This window comes from Solanum lycopersicum, chromosome 9 (assembly GCF_036512215.1).
Source record: "Solanum lycopersicum chromosome 9, SLM_r2.1".
Taxonomy (NCBI): Eukaryota; Viridiplantae; Streptophyta; class Magnoliopsida; order Solanales; family Solanaceae; genus Solanum; species Solanum lycopersicum.
In genome coordinates, this window is record NC_090808.1 from 12,192,141 (window position 1) to 12,216,704 (window position 24,564).

General features: G+C 36.0%; 1 protein-coding gene across 1 annotated transcript; it reads right to left on the bottom strand.

Annotated features, from left to right (window-relative positions):
* Positions 1-21,510: 21,510 nt before the first annotated feature.
* LOC138338367 (uncharacterized) lies at positions 21,511-22,206 on the bottom strand. Its single transcript, XM_069289324.1, has one exon. The coding sequence runs from the start codon at positions 22,204-22,206 to the stop codon at positions 21,511-21,513; it is 696 nt and encodes a 231-aa protein (XP_069145425.1).
* Between the last annotated feature and the right edge of the window lie 2,358 nt (positions 22,207-24,564).

Here is a 24,564-nt window from a genome sequence, read left to right on the forward strand (position 1 = left end):
ATTTTAAACTTGTACCACTCCATGGGTATTCGTCCCCAACTCATGTAGTTTGATTTTATAGTGATTTTGATTCGTCGATGCCTTGAACTAAATGAGGTGTGCTTTAAATGTTATATGAACCATTAGTGAAGGTGACATGACTTTTATTAAAACTAAAGGCTTAATAGTAGAATAAATGTAGTAGTTCCTGATCCCTCAAATGTGAAAGGAAAAATTTATCATATTCACCAAAAAAGATTCTAACATCCGAATCACTAAGCAAAAGAAAGGCAAGTTATGAAACAGATATTGACCTACCAATCTTGTTTAGCGAGCCAAACCAATGAAGTCGAGTTTCTCACCTAATGAATTATCGGGTTAATTTATGGAAGCTATAAGTATCTAAAATGAGAGAAAAAATAAAGAGATTTTTGAATAGGTCTTGTTTTTATAATAAGAGATTTTTTGTATCTTTTTCCATTGAGTTATGTATGAGACTGCTTACCTTGTGAAAACATTTTTAGTTTTGGGATTTTAAATTTTAATTATGAAATTAACAATGGGAAGATTATAATTGCTTAGAACTATTACATCTATGGACTCTATCATGATATGTATAATTTCTCTACTATTTATAATATGTGGCTAAAACTACAATACTAAAAGTGCAATTATGGTGTTTGTAATTGAGTAAATATAGTGGATATTGTGTTTTTCTCTGTTTGATTGTTGTCAATTCAAGAATTTAAGATAATTAGAATGGGGTTAATTCATGGGTTAAGATTTCAAATTTGTTGCTTTGGATCTATATTAATTCTCGAAAGAGATCAATTTGAGTGGTAATTATTTAAATTCATGAAACTTAAAATTTGTAGTAAAAAATCCGCTCGAAAGAGTTTTTCTTTTAGGTAATTAGCTTATTTTCTATTCACATATATGAGACCAAAAATAGATACTAAGAATTGGTACTATGAGATCGATAAAACATTAGTTTCATTAAAGTTGACCTAACCTAGCCATAATTATTCAACATTATTAAGAAACACAACTACCTCTATGTAACATCCATTGATATACTTGCATCACTTGATTACTTCTTTATTGGGTAAATTTAAGAATATTCATTAGGTATATTTGGTGGAATCATCAACCCTTTTTCCCTAAAGTACTACAATAAGTAGGTTAGTACTCTTAATTTCGTAGTTGATTTCCTATAGTTACAACATTATTTATGATATTCTACTATGAAATTTTTTGGGTATTTTCATGGACAAATAACAGTTACTCTTATAATTATTCATAAGGTAATTTGGGTATAGTTAAACAATGGTACCTCTACCAAGGAATGGTGACTAAGAATTAATTTAATTAAGTTTGTCGGTAAACTTTTTGACTGTTAGTATATTTGTATCTTCTGTTTTTTGTCGCCTATTTGTAGGTATATACACGAATTATAATGGTAGTAATGACTCTATCCTCTACAAGAAAAATGATCCGATCGGCTACTTGAAAGACGTTCACATAAATGTCATTGTAACCAATGGAGGTATCAAATTTCTGCCTGCAACATAAAAGGTGATGTTCTATGTAACTGGAAAATGCTATAATTGCTCCAATGAGAAAATTGTTGAATGTTTTAGTTCATGATGATCCTAATGAACACCTTCGAAACTTTGTAGATATTTGTTGTACATTCTTCTTCAAGAACATCTCACAAGAATATATCAACCTAAGATTATTCCCATTTTCCTTAACAAGAAGCAACTAGATGTTTTACTGGGTTGAGGAATAGTTCTATCCTATCATAGTAAGAGGGCACTGTATATTTTCTTTAAAGTTTCTTTCCACCCATAATGATAGTATGGCATAGGGAAAATATCAAGATCTTTAAAAGAGTTGGGAGGTAAACATCATTATTATAAATGGTAGTGGTCAGAAAATTGCTTCTATGATTTCCAACACAGTTTTTCAGACTACTAGCTTCTGCAATACTTTTATTCTAGCCTTGATTAAATCAACAAGATATTTGTTGATCAACAAATTCAAGGGGACTTTTTGCGACAACTATTTCGATGTCCAAACATTGTTGTTAAATAGTATAACTAAAGTAAACCATGTATGGTAAAGTATCATGAGGACGCTGAAAACATTGCTAAAATGATGACCGAATTTGACTTGGTATCTAAAAATGTAATAGAAGGTTGATCAAAAATCATAAATGTAGTATGACCAAAGATGTGGGAACTCCTAGTATATATAATGTTTTAGGCATTGTGCAATCAAGAGTTGAATTACTGAAGAATTCATTTGGGGGGTTCTCATACTAACTACTGAAGATCCAGTGGGAACCATTGTTGGAAAAAGGATCGATATAATAGTTAGAGAGATTGAAATGATCATCAAACAGATAGAGAAGCTAGAAAGGCTGGTGTGTTCCATCTGATTATTTCCGAAAACTAAAAGCGATAGCCCGACCATAGGGAAACCGTAAACATGATATACTAACAAATATCTTCATGAAGGATTAAAGGTCTGACAAAGTATTGAGGGATTTACAAAATTACTTCACCACTTCCTATTTACTATGAATGAATTAGCTGGAAACACAAATGTGTCAGATCTCCGCCTGTCTAAACTTAAGAATAAAAAAAGTTTCCTAGTGACACCAACCCAAATGCCCAAAATTACAAGTTATGATATAAAACTATGTTGAGACACAATATTAACTATGTAGATTCTGCGAGATAAGCCAAGTATATTTTCCTACTTTCACTAATGGATGTTTATGTGTAATTTAAACTAAAGTCAAAGATTGGAAAATAATCCAGAACCTGATAGATGAAAATGCTCAGTTATGTGCGAAAATTAGTGGCTACTCATCTTCATTATCTCCCTTAGAGCGAAATATTTTGAAAAATTTTACGGTCAACTTCGGCGATCAAAGACCAAATTAATTATTCACTCAATCATAGAAAGCACACTACATTTAGTCTACCAAATTTATCATCATGTGTAATAACTTTTTAGTCATTATCAATAAGCTAAATCTACTTTGATAATTTATAAAATACATTCGGTAACATTAGTCTCACCTTTATAATGAATTGTATATTTACACTCATTTTAGAACTATTTAGCTCAATGATTATCTTTATTGTCTAACTTTTTCTTCTTATGATATATATTGATGATTTGCAGCTATTGAGGCAAATAGACAAGGAAAGAATTGATGTTTCAAAGAATGGACAATAAAGAAAAGATAAGTTCAAACTATACATTTTTGATCACCTAAAAAGAAGAGAAAATTTTGAATTTAGCATGACCTCTCCCAAAATGATAGCGCATATGTCACAGGATCAAACTTGAGCGGTGCAACGATCACTATATTCCAAAAAACATACGCATAAGCCAATCCTGCGTAACCACTGGCTAATGTTTTATGGCACCAGCACATAGTTAATTCATTTGATTCGTATATATTGACGTAAAAATAAGCCCTCTGTCGAGAAGGCCCCTATCAACAACTCTACAATGGATATGCGTTCTCCCAACATGTTAATTCAAAAGAAATAACAACCAACCACGTAAGGTTTTTTCACTCGTCAACGCCACCATGGTAATCAGGATGCATAAAATCTTTGTGGGAGATCAAAGACACCATGATCTATATACATGAAAATAACTACGTATTAATCAATACATCAACACACTATCAATCATATGCCAACATTAGGACATGGAAAATATGGACCATAACAGACTATAAGAAAAACATACTAGTTTGTAACTCTGTTACGAATATAACATTTGAATATGATAGGTCCCGGGCGTAACAAAATATTTAAAAAGAAAAACAATGAAACCTTTTGGTCCCTAGCAACCCTTGAAGAAGCGGTTCACCTTTTTATTGTCTCCGCAGTTATCTCACACCATAGATTTATCTGGTCTCCTCTTAATACCTACATGCATAAATGCAGAGATTTAGATAAGGGGTTTCAGTACAAAATACTATACTAAGAGCCTGTTTGGCTCAGCTTAAAAGTTGGTCAAACTGACTTAAAAGCTAGTTTTTGACTTATTTAACTGTTTGGCAATACACAAAATCACTTATTTTAAGTTAAAAAAACTTATTTTAAGTCAAAAGTTAAAAGATGGGGTAGGGTGCTTTTTTTTTTTAGCTTATAAACTATTTTAAGTTGACCACATTTTTATCTTTTTGCCCTTAATATTTTTATACAATCTCCAAATTACCCATATAACCCTAACATCTCTTTTTTCCATTTTTCCCTTTTCACGTTTGACATAACAACTTCAACACTTTTATCCAAACGCATAATTGCTTATTTTAAAAATAAGTTTCAGCACTTTCAAAAGTACCTTTTTAAAGCTGCTTTTATTAATCCCATCCAAATGGGCCCTAAGCATGTAGTAAATTGATAGCTTAAACTAGATTATAAATGTTGAATGAAAAGGGCGGGGCTGAAACATATAAAAAGTACGTTATCTCTTTATAACAATAAATATTAAGAACATAATAAGCTAAAACATGACCTTGCCCCCATACGCCCGAAAAGTACTAACATAAAAGAACCCCTATAGTTTTAATAGGCACAAATAGTCGCTACATACCCTCATTTGCCTCCTTACTTCTATCCCGATGAAAATATTATTTGAAATGTCCGAATGTATATGTGCCATAAATCAACATAAATCTATGTCTTTCTGTACAACATATATTTTTTCGTTACATAAAGCCTACCCTGCCTGTAGGAAAAATCTTGGAGATGTTATATTTTATCCTGCGAGGTAAGTAGGTTTTGATAACAGTTTATCCCTATAAATGTTTTTTCATGAATAGTACTCCCTCAATGTGTCATCAGGGATCTCCATAGATTCTATTCCAAATTCTTTTGGGTATATACGGAATCTTGCAGTAGCAAGCATTCGTAATCTTGGGATAAGATATATCTCCCAAAGATAGCAGAAGGTCTAGGTTTCAGGTCATTATTTGATGTTTCATAGTCCATGTATTCAAATCTTTTGTGGAGATTTAGGACTAATACATGTTTGTGGTCCAATGTTTTGGGAACAAATATTTCAAAAAATAAATTCCAACTCTTATGTAGTGCGAGAGTTGTTCTCAGGTATGGAAACACCCGTAGATAATATGCTTAGAGCATCTACTATTATATTTGCCTTACCAGGATGGTAAAACACACTCATATCATAATTCTTAAGAAACTTAAGACCAATTCCCTGCTAGGATTAAACTGTATCTGGGTGAGCACATATTGCAGACTCTTATGGTCACTCAACACATCTGCTTGAACACCATACAAGTTGTGTCTTCAGATCTTGAGTGATAACACCATTGTTGCACGTTTGAGGTCATGAAGTATATAGTTCTTCTCATGTACCTTAAGTTGTCTTGAAGGATAATCTAAAAATTTAACTCGTTGCCTCAACACACAACTTAGGCCAACTCTTGATGCATCTCAATAGATCACTTAACAATCTAAACCCTCTAGTAGAGTCAAGACAAAAGTTGTAATCAATCATGTTTTTAATAATGCAAAGCTTTTCTCGCAATCATTTGACCAATGAAACTCAAGCATCTTCTGATTCAACCTATTCAATGATGATGTTAAGCATGAAAATCATTCCATGAAATTTTTGTAATAAACTGCTAGACCCAAGAAACATCTGAATCAGTAGAAGAGGTAGGTCTGGGATACATTACTTGCATCTTTTGGGAATGTAGTCAAATTCCTTCACTAGACAAAATATGCCCAAGGAAAGCAACTAATTGCAACTAAAACTGGTACTTGTTAAATTTTCTAAATAACTGGCGATCCTTGAGATTTTGCAGAACAACACTCTAATGACTCACATATTCTACCTCATTCTTATCGTAAATGAGGATATTATCAATAAAGACTATAACAAAGAATTCCAGGTACTGCTTAAAGATCTATTCATCACATCCATGAAATTTGTAGGGGCATTTTTTAATAAAAATGACATTACTACAAAATACATAATGACTATAATGAGTTCATAAGGTTTTTTTCAGAATATCAACATCGCTAACTATGAGTTGATGATAACCCACTCTAAGGTACACCATTTTGAACTAGCTTTCACCCTGAAGTTGGTGGAACAATTCATCAATACTTGCGAGGGGATACTTATTCTTTGTTGTGACTTTGTTCAAATATCTATAGTCGACGAACATTCTAAGATATTATGCTTTATTTTTACGAACAATACTGGTGCACCCCATTGGGAATTATTAGGTCTAATGAAGCCCTAATCTAGAAGGTCTTTCAACTGCTCTTTCAATTCCTTAAGCTAAGATAGGGATATTATGTTAGAAGGAACAAAAATAGGCTAGGTATCTGGAAGGAAATCTAGTACAAAATCAATTTCCATTTCGGGAGGAATTCCGAGAAGATCTTGTTGAAACAGTTCTACAAATTTATTGACAATTAGAAATGACTCATATAATGGGGTTTCAAAGCAAAAATCCATATACTGAACTAGAGTATAGAGATAACCCTTAGAGATCATCTTTCTTGCTTTAAGCTACGAAAGGAATCGACCCATGGAATCTAAGCTACGACCTCTCCATCCTAAAATTTGTTCATTTAGAAAGTAAAAGCGAACAATCCTAGTTCTACAATAAACTAAGACATAAAAGGAATGTAAAAAATCCATGCCTACAATTAAATCAAAGTCTACCATTTCTAACTCTACAAGATCTGGTTAGGTGAATTTCTTCGAGACTGTGACAAAGAAATTTCTGTATACCCGTCTCGCTATAAATGGGTCACTAATTGTAGTAGAGACATATAAAGGTTCTTAGATAGTTTTTAGACTGACAAAAATCTTAAATGTTATAAAGAGAGTTATAGAGATAAGTGCATCTCCTTTAACTTACAACTATGTGTACCATATGTTAACAACATCCTAAAGATGGTATAATGCAAACTCAACCCTACCATTAACATTCACTTGCATCACTACAAATATTTTACTAAACTCATCAATGAATTTTTGTTGGTACTCACAAACTTGTGACCCTTAAACCCCAGTTTTACTCATCCTAACAAAATCTCAAACTCTATCTGCCACTGATCCATCAATTCTATCAATAGGAACTAAAACCTGTTAATTATTCTTGTTTGCCATTCTTTGATTAAAAGATGAATCGGAGCATTTAAAACATCCTTATATGGGACTAGAAAAATTGAATTAGCATTACATGTGTAAACACTACGAGGAGGCATGATTTTAAGAGCACAACGATTGATTTTAAAGGAGATCATACCAACGCATGATAAAAATATCAATAAAGTGTAGTTTTCCTGAAACACTCATAGCCTCCATCTCACTAGATTTGGTGAACTTCACACCTATGAATGGTAAACAACTTAATGTGGTGCTTCAGACTTTCTTGGAGACTTAAACCTAATCCTCTGATACAAAGTTTGTCACGCCCCGAGATACCCCCTAGACGCGGACACGGGGCCTACGACTACAAGTGATACCAAACTAACTCTGCTGATATGATCATGAGCATACTAAATATAATAAACTAATGAAGAAGTTGTATAAAAATATGAAAAAATGGGGAATACCCATATGAAATATGAGATAAATGAAAACTCATGAGTTTAATACAAATAAAATATTAACTCAATACTAAGCTTAAAATAATTATGTCATAAAATATCCTCTAACTGACTAGAAATATTTGAACATGTCCCAAATAAGTCTAGTAAAAGTAAACTAAAGGTTAAAAAATAGTGAAAGAAACTCATGACTATTGTCCTGGGAGAATGAGGACTCAACACTAGTTTTGTTGAACTTAAGATTGGGAATTGATCTAAGCGTGATGTGGATGTGGAGAACCTGAACTTACATCAAGAGAAGATGTAGCGCACATATGCGTTTGTACATGGAAAGTACTGAGCATGAAGAATAGAATAAAGATGAAATGATAAATAACAGAACATGAAAAAAAAAGTAATATTCTTAGCATGATATACTAAATGCTGAAATAACTAGATGCAATGCCAAAATTTATAACATGCTGAGACTGAAAAAATGATTAAAATGTGAATATGGTGAATGGAATACAATGTAATTAAACTCTGGGACCTACTAAAAACCTACAATAAAACCATATGTGCTAAATAAAGTGTCTGTTGTATACTCCATAATGAGAGAATCCAATACACCCCGAAAAAGGTATAGATGGATACAAGCATGATCACTAAGCTGGTGCCCACAGAAGGGATGGACAACCTACATGGCTAGTAGTTCTAGGACTATTTGCCTATGTTGAATCGTAACCCAACTCGGTATTATGCTATTTCTAATGAATTAAGTTGTTAACACATTATGACTGAGTTTCAGTAATACGAACTGGATGAAAACTGAACATGCAAATTTAGAATGCAACAACTTATCTTGTAGTGATGCATTAAATACTAAGGCATGTATAACTAAATAACCTATATGTCTGACCTAGCATGTGTAATTCAAGAACTAACGAAATATAAAGCTAGGGTTCTGATATTCATGTGATAAACTAAGTAATAACATTATAATATGATTTGAAACATAAACATATGTAATTCACGATCATATGATAACGTGGCATGAAACCAAGTTCTAATCCATTTGAAAATGATTTCGAGGAGAAAACAAAATCTTGTTTAACTACTTCCAATTTCTAGAATAAAAATAGTAGAAAGAAAATAGATGTTCAAAGTTCATTTATTGCGTAATGTCATTCTTACAATAAAGAAGATTAAAGTAGTGAACATTTTTCAAAAGTTTAAGTCATTCCCTTCATCTCTTTATTCAACAAGAAAAAAATGTAAGGTAGAAACTCCTAGCCCAATCGGATGGAGAATAACATTATACGTCATTGGGTAGCCTGAATGGATTTTCGGGAATCAAATTTCTAGAGACATATTTGCTAAAATGAAATTGACATTATGCATACTTCATTGCTAAAACATAAATAGACTTTGATGAATCAGATCTACAAAATTAACAATTAATTAACCAGACTCTAAATATCTAAATAAAATTAACCTCAACAACATGCACTATTGACTACTGACAAATATATTCTTGCATTCGCTTGGATGTTAATATTTTATGTGAAACCCCTACAAAAATGTAGAATATAAAATACTAGTCACGCTATGAGGCTAAGGAATCAACTCTTAGTGGACGAAAAAAATATTACTTAATCAGACCTAGAATAATGACAAGACGTAAAAAGCCATATCCAAGAAATTCAAACTGGCAAATACTATTGAATGACAAGTATCATGAGAAAAATGATCATCTAAGGCTCTGTTTGTTCCCAAAAGAAAAGAAACACACAAAAACAAAGGGAGAGAACAATGAATAGTTGGAGACATATTAAATCCTTTAAAAATATTATATAAATTGATAATGATTTCCCAAATGTTTCTTCAAATAGAAAATCTCACCGGTGCTAATTTTCTGTTCTCCAAGAAAACAAAAATATACAGACATAGAGAATCTCAATTACCTAGATAGACTGATAGATCAAGATATTGTAGGAAACCAAAGATTGGAGAAGAAAACAAGCTAAAAACAGTTAATCAGTATATTAATGAAGAAAAACATTCCAAGAGTAAGAATGCTGAAATTTAATTTAAGTGTATTTTTTTCATTGAACTCTAGTTAGTTGTAGAGTATCAACTAAGACACTAACAATGTTCTGTGAGAGAATGAAACAGTACTACATACCTTCTCTTGCTTTCCTAGTTTAACCTTCCTTTCTAACTATTATCCCACAAATGTGCCTCGTATCATCCAGTAAACCGATTTTTAATTTGGTCAAATTCCATTTCATTCAATAAAAATCATCCAAAAATGATTTAGAATTAATAACGTTTACAGTTTTATAGAAGCCTTAAAAATAACTATCCTATAGAAATCATTGCAGAATTTCTCAAAGAGCTGAATGAGTACCTCGTGACTCCGCGGTAGCGTTAAACTTTCAGGGCTGCTCTACTTAGCAGTCCTTTTAAAGATGAAAAGAGCAGACTTGTAATCAATACATGGATCAGCCTTGTTATCTTTTAGGTGATTATAACAATGAGTTCCTTATTAAAACTACAAACCAGATCGATTTCAATGAGTTTGATATATTCAAAAATGTGTTGCTTCTGTAACATCAAGAAAATTGGAGAAGTTTCCAATTGAATAACGAACTGTGTGAATGATCTTCTAATATTAGGAAAAGCAGCACATTAAAAGTTACGATAGCTAAGTCATGAACTAACCTGAATCTATTTTTAGCACGCCATATATATTATGATAACACGCACATGAATCAAAACAAAAATCGCAATTGTTCATGATTTACACAAGATTAATGCTTAAACAAGGTTCACAACTATTATCGATTATGATTACATATTCATTAAATATAGGAGGAAATCGTAGTCCAATTTAAGCTATTTTTTAGAAATCAAAACATAATTTAACAAAGACAAATCTTGAACGATCTGGCGAGACCCTTCTTGTGCAAATTTCCAGAATCTCGAGCCACGTCGGAGCTTTTCACTTGGCAAGAGTTGTAGTTTGCCAGAGATGCTAGCTGCTGGTTCATTTGGATACTGCTACTGTTTTGCTAGCCGGAGAATACAAGAGCTGAGACGACGGGGAGAGAAAGATCTAGTCCATTGTTCTCCTTTGGCTGAGCTGCTGCTTTCCAGAGCTCGCCTGTGATTGATGGAGCAGCTGGGTGCCACTGTCGTTTACTGGAGAAACGAGAGGGAAGAGAGAGAGAAAAGGGAAGCGATGAGGAAAGAGAGCTGGAAAAGGATCAAATTTTTGTGTGGAAATTAGAAGAAGAGAGCTTTAAGATTAGGGTTTTCATCTAAGGGTAGTGATATGGGCTGGTGTATCTTTCAATTACATTTATTTGGAATGAGTTTTTTTTATTAATTTATATTTATTTTTAGAGTTAAATTGTGTTATGATTTTTAAAGAAGTTTGTTCTTTGGAAAATAAAAAATTGGTGGTAGAGTTAAATATGTTGGAAATAAAATAATATTATGGTTACAATTTTAGGAGAATTAAAAGGTCACACTTGTCAAATTTTGTTTCATATTTATAAATATAAAACATTTTAAAAGTGTAGTCCTATGTGTAAATAGATGTTGCCAATTCTATCCTTATATGACAATGCTTAAAAAGAGTAGCCTATACCACTAAAGGACACTTTCTACAAGTAATCTCAATATTATTGTGGCCAAAAACTAAAAACTAAGGCTACACTTTAAAAGTCTACGCAAAAATGTTTTAGGCAACACTTTACGAATGTTTCTTAGATTTATTGTAGCCTTAGGCTTATAATATTGCAGTGAGTTCTGAATCTAGGTTATGTTACTATTGTTATTGATATGCTAAAATTATAATTCCCTAAAGAAGTATAAGCGGTCGTATCAGCTAAAGAACCCAATTGTTAGGTTGGGGTCAATCACACAATGAAAAGGGTTTAGACTTATCTTTAGTGTATGATTACGTCTATTTAGTCAAGTCCTTTCCAAAAATAGTTAATTAGAGGTTTTTTTTAAGAAACAAAAGTTTTCAATTATTTCTAAGTAAAACAAGTAGCAAGATTAAAATTTTGGTGTTTATCGAGTGATGAGAGTACCTAGGGTATAAGTGTTCCCCATAGGTTTATAACGCGGGAATCCCACCTATAATAGTTATTTCCTAGTGTCTTGCATGCAAAGTGGTATGTTATGTATCTTTAATTCATTGGTCCGTAAACTAGAGAATTTCACTCTGTAACTTTGTCCGGCTACGTGTGTTTAAATTACTAACCCTTACCTTTTACCTCATAAAGCATCATATTCGATGTATGGCGTAGTTACTCATTTGCACCAATCGAAACTAGCCTATTAGATAGTGTATTCTAAATCTATATTGATAATTCTTTTCCTATCAACTACCACCTGGGTTCGGCAAGTATAAATAGAGCAAGTTCTAATGTGTGCACTCGTTAAAAAGACTTCTAAATGAAAGAATTATCAATACACGCAAAAACCTGTTCTAGAATTGTTATTTAGCTAGTTTTACCTTGTTAATAACCCATGGTTCCCACAACCCTAGTGTGTATTTAGTTACTCATGCCTAGAAATAAACAATTCATGATTTTTAAACAAGTGTTTGCGTACTTACTTTGACATGTTTGAAGAAAATCCTTAAATAAAACTTGAATTAACGAAAATATCTTGAGAATTGATTCCGAAAACTTGAAGTAATTCCCAATATTCCAAGTTAAACTTCCAATAACAAGAGTATGAAAAAATACAAAAAGCCAACCCTAAAAACCCGATTTTAAATCTTTTTTAAACTAATAAAGGCCTAAATTAAAAGGAGTTCTAAATAAGGAATGTCTATCCAGAAACGCGTCTTCAATCAATGACACCACTGACGGTACGTCGATGGAATGATTGACCGTCAACTGCCTCTGTGGTCCATACATAACATCTTCTTCATCCTTCATCCTTGTATCTTCTCTGATCCAATTAACAGACCAACAACACTGTCCATCGATACACTTATGGTCAGTTGATGCCTTTTTCGTTCCACACTTAGTTTTTCTTCAACTTTGGGTACTGGACTAATCTCTGATCTTATCGACGGTTTTCCAAGACAGTTTGTCTGTCAGTCGACGAACCGTCCATCCTTCCGTAGCCCCACACTTGGTCAGAATTTCTTGATTTGCATCCAGATTCTTGGACCTCCAGTCGAGGACCACAACCTACGTACCTTCGATGGAATGACGGACATCGATGGCATCTTCGATCACCTCTTCTGCATAATCTTCTGCATTTTTGTTTTGGACGACTTTCCTGCAAAACATAGATAAAAACCATCAAAATTACTACAAAAGGCCATAGATACATACTAATCTTAACGAAAAAGGATTAAAAGTACCATGAAACCACAGTAAAAATCTGCATGCTCGACTTAAATTCATTCTTTGTCCTAAAGCAACACAGTATGACTCACCATAACACCTTTGTACAAAAGTATCCTCATTTAAACTTTCGCAATCATATGGCTGTAAATCCCGATAACTATCATTGCTTTCATCCATGATATCACACTTAGGCTCACTCATGTGAATCAAACCATGACATAGACTTACCACATCGACACCTCTACTCTTTTATCTCTCACAAAGGCACCAACTCTCCAATATTGCAACTAGTGTTCTCACATGAAAAGATATCCTCCTTTTTTCACTCGGTTGTTAGAAATTAAAGTATGAGGATCATTATTCAAAAATCACACTCAGAACAACTTCACACAAAAATAATACTTTTCGCCATAGGCTTGCCCTTATTTTTCAGTGCTTTAAGTTCACCAATTTAGACTTTTTGGATCAGGATAGGACTTTCTATGCTTGTAATGTAGGCTCGGTGTCACGTATCGTACATATGGATTCATTTTAGTGAATAGTGCCCTCCTTTCACATTACGGCTAAGCGTCCTACCTTTTTCAATGTCTATGATGCCAATTTCTTCCATGTCTTGAATTCTTTGCCTTATTTTCTCCTTTATTCCTACTTTTGTGCAAATGACTCTTCTTTTATTTTTATTTTCTCTCACTTGATTAAACACTGATTGATTCACCTCTCTTCTTCACTATTTCATTTATTTTTCCTTTCACATTAATTCTTTCAACCCCACTTTTCGGAACATTACTCATAATAGCCACCCCCAACTCTTGGCTTTGAGTCGAGGTACACAATACCCAAGGTTGGGTCAGGGCCAAGACGAGATTGTTTTATTAATTAGCCACCCTCAACATATGTTTTTGGCCTATGTTGAGGTGCACATGTCCAAAACGGGGCAAGGGTCAACACATTATACCCAAAAAAGATGAGTTGGGGTAGAAAAGAAAAGTCCATTGTAAGGCCAAAATATTTGGATAAAAAAAGGGATCAATTTTATTTTGTTTTCTTTTATTTAGGCTAAAGATTGGATAATTTGAACAAGGTTCTATGATCCATTCCTAATTGTGTAACACATTACTTTTTGCAGGACTAATCAAAAAAAATATAGATAGGTACCAACAGTTTAATATTCCACTTTCCTTACACTCGTTTAAAACCTTATTACCCTACAAGATTATCGGACACCTAGTTTGAATGTTACATTGAGGGTCATGCAATAGTGTATCTCTATGTCATGCTTAGAGACAACACATTGAACATTCACTTTGCTAATCATGCAAGCATTCTATATAGAAACATGATATAATTTTATTTAGCCATCATGCTTGATATTTCACATTCATACTTTGTACAAGATAATAACATGCTGGTTCAACAGTAAAATAACTCGTCTCTTGGAATAAAAGAACACCGGTAAGAAAACCTCAAGAGAGAATTGTGAGTTGGGATACTCAGACTTCACCCTAGCACTCACATTACATTTACCCCACACCCAACAACAAAATATGCAACTGTCCCAAAAGCATAAGAAATATAAGAACAAGGTGGTAGGTGAAGAAAACCTGAGGCACATAGCGCCTACGATAACCAAGCTCGTGGATCTGATTTCCCAGAACCTGCTCCACTTTTAGTAGGGACATCATCAATAGTGTTCACAGCAATGTCAGAACCCACAGTGGTGCTCCTCTCAACATCATAAAGTCTTGATCTAGACGCGCTAGGAGCTAACTCGCGCGCCCTCATCTGTTGGGCCTCCTCATCTACAAAACAAGCTTTTGTCAAAACCTCCAACTTAGTACGGTACTTCTTCATAGCCTAAGCCTCCTCACTCTCTCTAGACAGGTGCCATTTGGCATGCTCACGTGGTGGGGGCAGTGGTGCAGTAGAGGTAGTGAATAATGCAGCAAGCACCGTATATTTAGTAGGCTCTGCAAGTGTGGCCTCAGACTCGGGCACCCACACATCAAAAATGGCATCCACATCAGCCCTTAGACTTGCCACAGAAACCTGGATAGTCATCAAATAAATAGTGGGGGATGGCTGGGCGAGGTCTCTCAACTCAAACAAATCGAAGCACTGGTTGACCGCCAGAATCTTCCGCTCAGTCTGCTGGGCAACCTTGTTCTCAATTTGATCCTCAGCCTCGCCAATGGACTTTTGCATCCAAGGCTGGATATAATGCAGCAATGTGGTCATCTAGGCCTCTAGCTTCTGAACCCTAGTAATTGGGACAAGTGCTACTGATGGTGAGATCCAGAGGAACTCGGTGCTCCACTAGTTCCTTGGGCTGACTCTAGTAGGGTGGTGAAGAAAGGCTATGAAGCAACATGATCTGTCCCTTGGGATTGCTCTACCGTATTTTCAAGGTTCTAACCAAACGACTACACCTCCGCTTGGGACTTCCTATTTGATGACACCGCATTGGCCTCATCCTTGATGAGACCGATGTTGACTATCCCAGTAGAAGTCCGCAGAACATCAATGTGCCAAATGGGCACTCCATCAGCCCTGCGCAACTCAAAAGTTATAAACGGAAAGAAGTAAGTGGTCGAGGACTTAGAATCCCTCTAATGGATGAATGCCAGCAAAAACCTTGGAAAATAAACCTCGAACCCTCGACAATGGCAGCAACCAAGGCCTCTCTATCCCATATAAGAATGTTGCCAGCAGCTGTGGGGTATAGGCGATGGAAAACCAAGAGCCATATGAACTTGGCAGCAAATATGAGGTTGGCCTTCTAGATAAGGCCTTGGGGCTCCAGCAACTAGTCTTCACCCTCACGTTCTACGGAAATGTGCTAGGCGATCCACCTCTTGGTTGTCTCTCTCAAATCCTTGTCTTGCGGGAAATTGCCCTCTTTAATCAATTTTGACCTATAGTCAAACTAGAGGGTAAGGGCTCCCTGGTTTCATCACCATTAGCAATGTATAAGCAACGTTAAATGTTGGGAAATGATATGTTCAACCGACATCCAAAGACTTGAACATAGGTAAGTTGTGCCTGTTAGGCGGGATTAGACTTCCTATCCAAAGAAGCCTTAAGGGTTTCTACGTAAGAAGCATAGAACTCTTGCACCAACTCCTCAATATAGCGTCCCCCACACCTAGCAATCCAGTTGAGCTGGTGGCGGGTGAAGAGATTATGTATGGCATAGACCGTGTGTAGACTCCCTATAAGAACCCGCTGCTCAACTGTTAGAGTTTGATTCATGACGCCATTATCATTGAGAAGCTTGGCGTCCATGTACGCCTGGTGTTGATCCTCTACACACCACCAGTTTGGCTAATCAACAGTCGGTGAACGATCCTCATGTGGGGGTGACGGAGCAGCCTCCGAACTGTTTCCATCATCAGACGATGTAGAGTGGGTAAGTGCATCCAAAATAGTTACACCCTCAAAACTAGAACCTTAGGCAGCGGCCTCATTTGACCATGTAGAGTGGGATGATACAACATCGGAAGTCTCCTCAATGCCGGAATCTCTTTTAGAACACGAGGCAGACCTAGAGGGGTGTGTCGGTCAATGTTCCCTTCTCATCAGACTGGGAGGCAGTGACTACGTCGGACGCAAACTTCTTAGGCATGTTCCACGTGGTCCTAGTAACACTTGTCGATGTCTAGGTCCCTCATGGAACATATTTGGCGTCACGCTCATCTTTCGATGATTCAATCACCATCTGACGTAAAGGTGACACTAAATTGGACCGTCCTCTAGAATAGACTAAATCTGTCTTAGAGGCCATTGGTACCTGCAAGTGAGAATTATTACATTTATTGTCATCATCCTACACATAAAGAAGAAGAAAAAACAAATTTTTATCAAAAGGCACATTGAAATGCAGAACTACAGAATAGGACAACGCACTATCGATTGTCCGTCGGTGTAGACTTAGCAAAATTCTAAAGATATATGTCCAAAGTGCTTTTGCATTTAGAAACGACGGACGTGCATAACATTCCGTCAATGAATCGTTGGATTGTAGTCCATATCCATCGTTGGACACTCAGAAAAATTAAGAATGCACCAGAAAATAGGGTTTCAGGTAGGAACAATGGACGTGGATCACGACATGTCGATTAATCGACGGACCGTAGTCTAGTTCCGTTGTCCCTTATTTAAATAAATGTAGGGTGCATCTATCGACGGACCCCATCGACAGTCTGTTGATTCACTGATGGTCAGTAGACTAGGTCTAATACTATCGGGAAGAGAGTGATTTTATTAAGCCATTTTTGTCACCCTGCAAAGGACAATTTCAAGCATATCAAGACACATAATTTATATATAGCAATCAACACACCATTTCATCAATCCTAGGGCTTCAATTATTCAAATTTCAATACCTGATTCTAAGAGATCATCAAGCCGTAAGTAAGAAACCAACAAAACACATAGTAGAGCTCAATTAGACATTAGAACCCACAACCATTCACTTTCCATCATTCTAACGACAAAGGCCTTAATTTAAAACAAGCTAATCATGCAAATTTGTCCTTAGTCAAGACCCACATACAATTACATAATTTTCGCATGCAAATGAACGAGAATTCATTGAGTGGATGAGAATCACATACCTATACGCTCGAATATAGTGAAGGTGCACCTGAACTTTGCAATAATAACATGAAGCCTGCCTTCAAATATCGACTAGAAAAATTAAAGAAAAGGATTGGAATTTGGGAAGAAGTGTTTGGGAAACTAAGGGATTTTCGGAGAAGATTGGATATCAGAATGGGATTATGATGAATTTAATGAGGGAGTGATTGGGGGATAAGAATATAAGGGGAGTAAACAGTTGGGGAGAATTATAAAAGGTGGGTGTAACTAAAAGTATGTTATTTTAACATATAGCGGTTCGGGTCGGGTTAGGTTATGGGTTTTAGGGAACTATCGATTCCCCGTCGACGAACAATAAGTCAATCGACGGTCCGTCCACTAATCTGTCGATTGATCCTTAACTTAGACAAAATTAAAACCATACATTGGATCCCGGACGCCATCGACCGTCTCACGATGGGATGATGTCCCATTAATTGGTCCATAGATCAATAAACATAACCAATTTCTGCTGATTTCCTTAGGTTTGGTCCCTGCACATTTAGCACCTAATAAGCCATTCTTTTTGTAATTTCTGCACACCTTATAGACATGGACAATAGACTAATTTCCAGCCAAAACTCTAAAAGAAATAAAGTTAAATCCACACATGACATTAAATGAAAACCAAAATAATGAACCTATTCCTATAAAGACAAGAAAAAAGCTAAAGTTTTCTAGAGGATACATATTGGGTTGCCTCCCAATTAGGGCTTATTTTAACGTCGCGGCACAAGACAAGACTTTTGATTACCCAGACTTCATTAATATGGTCTGCCTCAACCACTTCATTTGCATTTTATGCATGTTTGAGGTAGATTTTGATTCTTTGCAATGTACCTTGAACCTTGCACCCTCCTTGTTATCTAACTCTACTACACCATGAGGGAACACATGAGTGATCAAGAATGGACCAGTCCATTTGTACTTGATTTTGACCAAACACAAGCGCAACCTAGAGTTGAACAAAAGCACCAAATTCGCGCCTTTCAATCTTTTGGTCATGGTACTTCTTCATCTTTTCTTTGTAGAGGGCTAAACTTTCATATGCCTTCAAGGGAAACTCATCAAACTCATTCAACCCATTTAATCTCTATTCTGCTGCTTCATTCCAATCCATTTTCAGTTTCTTCATTGCCAACACGGCCCTATTCTCTAACTCAACCGGCATGTGACAAGTCTTCCCATATACATGTTAGTATGGTGACATAGCTTTGGGAGTCTTGTATGCTGTCAAGTAGGCTAAAGAGCATCTTAAAGCCTCCTTGACCAATTTGTTCTTCTTGCATTAACCATTTTCACTAAAATTTGCCTGATTTCTATGATTGACACGTCAACTTGCCCACTAGTCTGAAGATGATAAGGAGTGCCTACACTGTGGCGAACCCCATATTTCTCCAACAAACTTTTAAACAAGTAGTTGCAAAAGAGGGATTAATAATGGCTCTAGGGGTGCTAAATCTGAAAAAATATGTTTTTTTTTAAGAACGCGGTGATACTCTTCCCTTCATTGTTTGAAAGTGCTACGGCTTCCACTCATTTTGACACATAATCAATATCCAGAAGAATGTACTCCATCCTAGGAGAACTCAAAAAAGGGCCCATAAAGTCAATGCCCTACACATCAAACAACTTTATTAGAAGAATGGTATTTAAAGGGAGCTCTTGCCTTCTAGAAATACCTCCATCTCTTTGTCACCTGTCACATGCGCTAGAGAATTCATGAACATCTTGGTGGATGGTTGGCTAATAGTAGCCACATTGCAAGATTTTATGTGCTATCCGAATCCACTATGATGCCCACCCACAAGTGAGGAGTGGCATGCCTCAATAATACTTAAGATATCAACTTCCGGCGCACAACGACGAATAAGACTATCAGCACAACTCCTACATAAATATGGCTTATCCCAAAAGAATTCTTTCACATCATGCACGAACTTTTTTGTTTGATGAAAGGATAAGTCTGATGGTACTATATCATTATTCAAAATAATTTTCAAAATCGGTGAACCACAGAATCAAGTCATTAGGAGAGCCCAAAACATGCTAATTCGGGAAAGTATCATCAATTTCAGCCTTTTAACCCAACTCTTGGATAACTTCATCTTATAATTGGGACAAGTGATCGCATCTTGATTTCGCTCCCTTTTCTATCTTTCACTTCAAAGTCGAATTCTTGCAACAATAAAACCCATCTAATCAATCTTGGCTTCGCATCCTTCTTTGACATCAAATATCTCAAAACAGAAAGATCAGTATGCACAATGACTCTCGTACCAAGCAAATAGGAGCGAAATTTCTCGAAAGTAAAACCCACCGCAAGGAGCTCTTGCTCAATCAAAGTATAGTTGTTTTGAGATTCATTAAGGGTTGTGCTAGCATAATAAATGGGGTGAAAGATTTTATCCCTTCTTTGATCCAAAAATAAACAAGAGCAACCCCACTAGCGTCACACCTCACCTCTAATGGCTTACTCTAATCTGGGGAAATAATAATGGGTGTACACACCAACTTCTCCTTCATCTTATCAAACGCTTTCAGACGAGATTCATCAAAATAAAATTTACACTCTTTCTCAAGTAATTTGCACAAAGAATGTGCAATTTTTGAAAAATCCTTGATAAACCTCCGGTCAATGCCCGCATGCCCAAGAAAACTCCTCACACCTTTTACAGATATGGGTGGAGGAAGTCTTTCTATCATTTCAACTTTGGCTCGATCAACCTCTATGCCCTTCTTTGAGATGTGATGACCCAATACAATAGAATCTTTCACCATAAAGTGATATTTCTCCCAGTTTTAGCACAAGGTTGTAATATCGACATCATACATCATTGAAAAGTAGCCGGTGCATTACACAACATAAAAGGAATCCTCTTGAACGCGAAAGGACAAGTAAAGGTGGTTTTCTATTGATCCTCCAATGTAATAGAGATTTTGTTGTAACCTGAATACCCATTAAAAAACAATACCACCCCTTTTTTGCGAGCCTATCCAATATCTGATCCATGAAGGGCATTGGAAAATGGTCCTTCGCAGTCCATGCATTCAACTTCCACTAATCAATACAAAATATCAATCCGGTCACCAGCCTCATTGGAACAAGCTCACTAATTTCATTAGGGACCAAAATCATTCCCCCCTTTTACGGCACACACTGAACATGACAAACCCAACTACTATCGGCAATGAGGTATATGATGCGGACATCCAACACTTTGCTTATGATCGGAAATGAGTTGGATTTTCTGTAAGTGAATACCGGGTGGAATCCCAATAATGTCCGCAATAATCCAACCAATGGCTCATCTAAACCTCTTCAACACCTCTACAAGACACTCCATATGATCCACATTCAAATCCGATGCAATGATAACCGACAGAGAGTCAACTTTTCCCAACAAAACATACCTAAGATGAGGTGGTAAATCCTTAAGCTCCAATTTTGGGTCCTCTTCAATAGATGGTTTCGCTGGTAGAGACTCACGCTTTAAACCTAACTCCAACTTTTTTTATTTGAACCGCACAACACCTCGATCAATTTCAACCACCAATTACCATACTCTTCAATACCATCACTCTTAATATTCATGATCACTGCCACTAGTGAATCTACACCAATGCGCTCATCTATTTCTACCTCAGACGGACTCTCAACTCCGTAGGATATGACAGATACCGATTGGAGCTCACCACTCTGCCTCATGGACCTAAAAATGTTGAAAGTCACTTTTTCATTGTTTAACTGAAACTTCATCAACCCTTTCTCCATGTCAACTAAGGCGCAACTGGTAGCAAGGAACAACCTCCTAAGAATAATTGACACCACAAAATTAACTTCACAGTCAAGAATCACGAAATTGGCTGAAAATATCAATGAGTACACCTTCACTAACACATCATGGAGTATCCCAATAGGCCTCTTCACCATTCGATAGGCCATAAGTAAAAACAGTGAGTTGTGGATCACCAAAAACCATCTTCTTGTAGAGAGAAAGAGGCATGAAATTTATGCTTGCCCTAAGATCACATAATGCTTTAGCAAAGTATAACAACCCGATTGTGCATGGAAAAGTGAAAGAACCCGAATCTTCTTTCTTTTGCACAAGAGACCTTGTAGCAATAGCACTACAGTTTTGCATCCAATCATTATCCTCAAAACTATCCGATCTCTTCTTAGTGACCATATATTTCATGAACATAGCATAACCGGGCATTTGTTCAAGAGCTTCTATAAATGGGACATTGATTGAAAGTTGTTTCAACATACTAATAAAACGCTGGTATTTACCATCCTCGGTCTTATTCACCAATCTTTGTGGTAATGTAGGTGGTGGTCTAGGAATGGAAGTCACCTTTTGGGGTATCTCAGCTTCTTTACCTGATTTTTCCACCAACTCACCATTAACTTCCTCTACTACATCATCTCCTCTAATATAATCTTCTACGCCAGATGGCATAGGTGGGTCAATTATTTTGTTATCCCCTTGAGTAGTGACAGTCATAGAATGTCCATCATTTTTGGGATCTTGGACGGTATTTCTAGGAAGAGTACTCGGTTGGCGTGGGTTCACAGTAGAATACAATTGGGCCATTTGCAACTCAAGATGCTTGATTGAGATTGCATGTGCATCAACCTTTGGCCCAATATTCACTAAATCACCTCTCAACTATTTGGCCTACTCATCACTAGCATCAAACCTCATTATCATCTTTGGCAACATATTCTCAACTTGCGCCATACTACCTCTACCATCCCTAGGAGCAAGTTCCACATTTTGAGGTGGAACATAGGGCCTACTCCGATTGTTTGTGTTACCATAGTTACCCTGGTTGAAGTTGTTGTTGCGGTTGTAGTTTCCATCTCCAACATAGTGACCCTCTCTATTGTAATTCCCATAGTTACGACCTCTATTTCCTTGACCTTGGCTTTAATTCTCCTTGTTGGAGCCTTGGGAGTTCGGTCGAAAATCCCCCTGCCTATTAACTGCAGAAGAGTCTTCCTCATAATAAAATTCATCTACCAGCGGTGATGTCTTAGTCAATTAATTCACTACATTCACTTACTCTGCACCCCCAGTGACATGTTTCAATACTAACCCATGATCAGTTCTCCTTTGATCCATCTCTTCATGAATCTCATCTACAACCGAGTTGTGTGTAGCTTGCACTCCAAAGGTGTTTCTCCGAGTGTCTGATTTTGTAGTTCTCCAAGCGTTGTTATTTTTCAAGAAATTTTCTCCAAGTTTTCTGCTATCTCTGCGTAAGTTAACTCATCATAAGAACCACCCGCAATAGTATCAGGTACCACCTTATTGTTATCATCCTGCCCCCTATAAAAGTACTATTTTCAACGATTCATCATCAATGTGGTGGTTTGGGACAGTTCTCAAAAATCTGGTGAACCTATTCTAATACTTACCGACTTCCCAAGCAATTCCACAAAGTTGTTTACACTATCTTTGTTGTATAGCTTTTTATAAACTAGGTAATACCTTTGTAGAAACAGATCCCTAAAGTACTCCCAAGTATAGATCAAATTATATGGCAACTCAGTAAACCAAATTGCATCCTCTCTTGTCAGTGAGAGAGGGAACACCCTTAACCCAATGACATCTATTTCGAACTCTGGACAAACAACTCTTGCACACCGACCTCAGTTGGGTAATCTAAGCATATGGATCCTCCAATGGTAGAACTAAAAATAAACTTCTAGTAATGAGCATCTACATCAAGCTACTAATTACCACGAATGAATGACCTTGTTGTAGAGGACGTAGGACAAGAGGTCCACCCGAGAAGGCGTTTGGGCAATTCACCAGGAGGGTATGGGGAAGAAGGTTGTCTCCTCATAGCGCCCTCACATGGGTTCTCCACGATCCCTTGGTTATGATCGTCAATCGGTGGAGGAGGTTGACAGTTGATGTCATCACAAACATTAGAAAGATAGTGTGGATCATTCATTCGGAGGAATGAACAGTTCACTTCTAGATCAAATGGAACCACTAGTTCTCCTCGACTCCATGTAGTTGGCATACACTAGATCTAGACTTGAAATACATAAAAACAAAGAAAAAAAAGTAAAATTAGGAAATTGTTGACTAAAGTTTGATAAATACGCTTAAAGTTAATCTAAAATCCACTTTTCCCAGCAGCGGCACCAAAATTTGATTCACTCAAATTATACTTCCCTAAAGAAGTATAAGCGGTTGTATTAAATAAAGAACCCAATTGTTAGGTTGGGGTCGATCCCAAGAAGAAAAAGGTTTAGACTTAACTTTTGTCTATGATTATGGATATTTAGTCAAGTCCTTTCTTAAAACAATTAATTAAAGTGTATTTTTGTTAAACAAAAGTGTTCAATTGTATCTAATTAAAACAAGTAGCAAGATTACATCTTTGGTGTTTATCAAGTGATGAGAGTAACTACGGTATAAGTGTTCCGTATAGGTTTATAACGCGGAAATCCTAGCTATAAAAATTCTATCCTTGTGTCTTTCATGGAATGTGGCAAGTTATGTATCACAGTCCAGAACTAGCTCATAGCTTAAGACAAGAGGCATAGATCAAAGTCATTATCTAAAGAAATTACATAAGAACTAGTATGACAGGAATAAAATTAACCCTAAACTATTCATGATTGATACAATTACATCACCTTGTAGTAATTCAACTAATAATAAAGTCAATTGAACGAACATTACACAATTCACGTCAAGATAATAACCTACGGTTAAGGGGAATAGGTCATGTTATGAAAACTAGGTCAATTAATAATATATAACATAATTTAGTAAAAATACTAGTTAATATATTCAAAATATCCAAAAGAATTCATAACAACATGAATTCACAACACAAATTTAGATATTGGAAAAGACCCACTTGAAAACCCAACTTTTGAAATCAATTTGATGGAACCCTTTGAGAAAAGAGGTCTCAAAGGTGATATA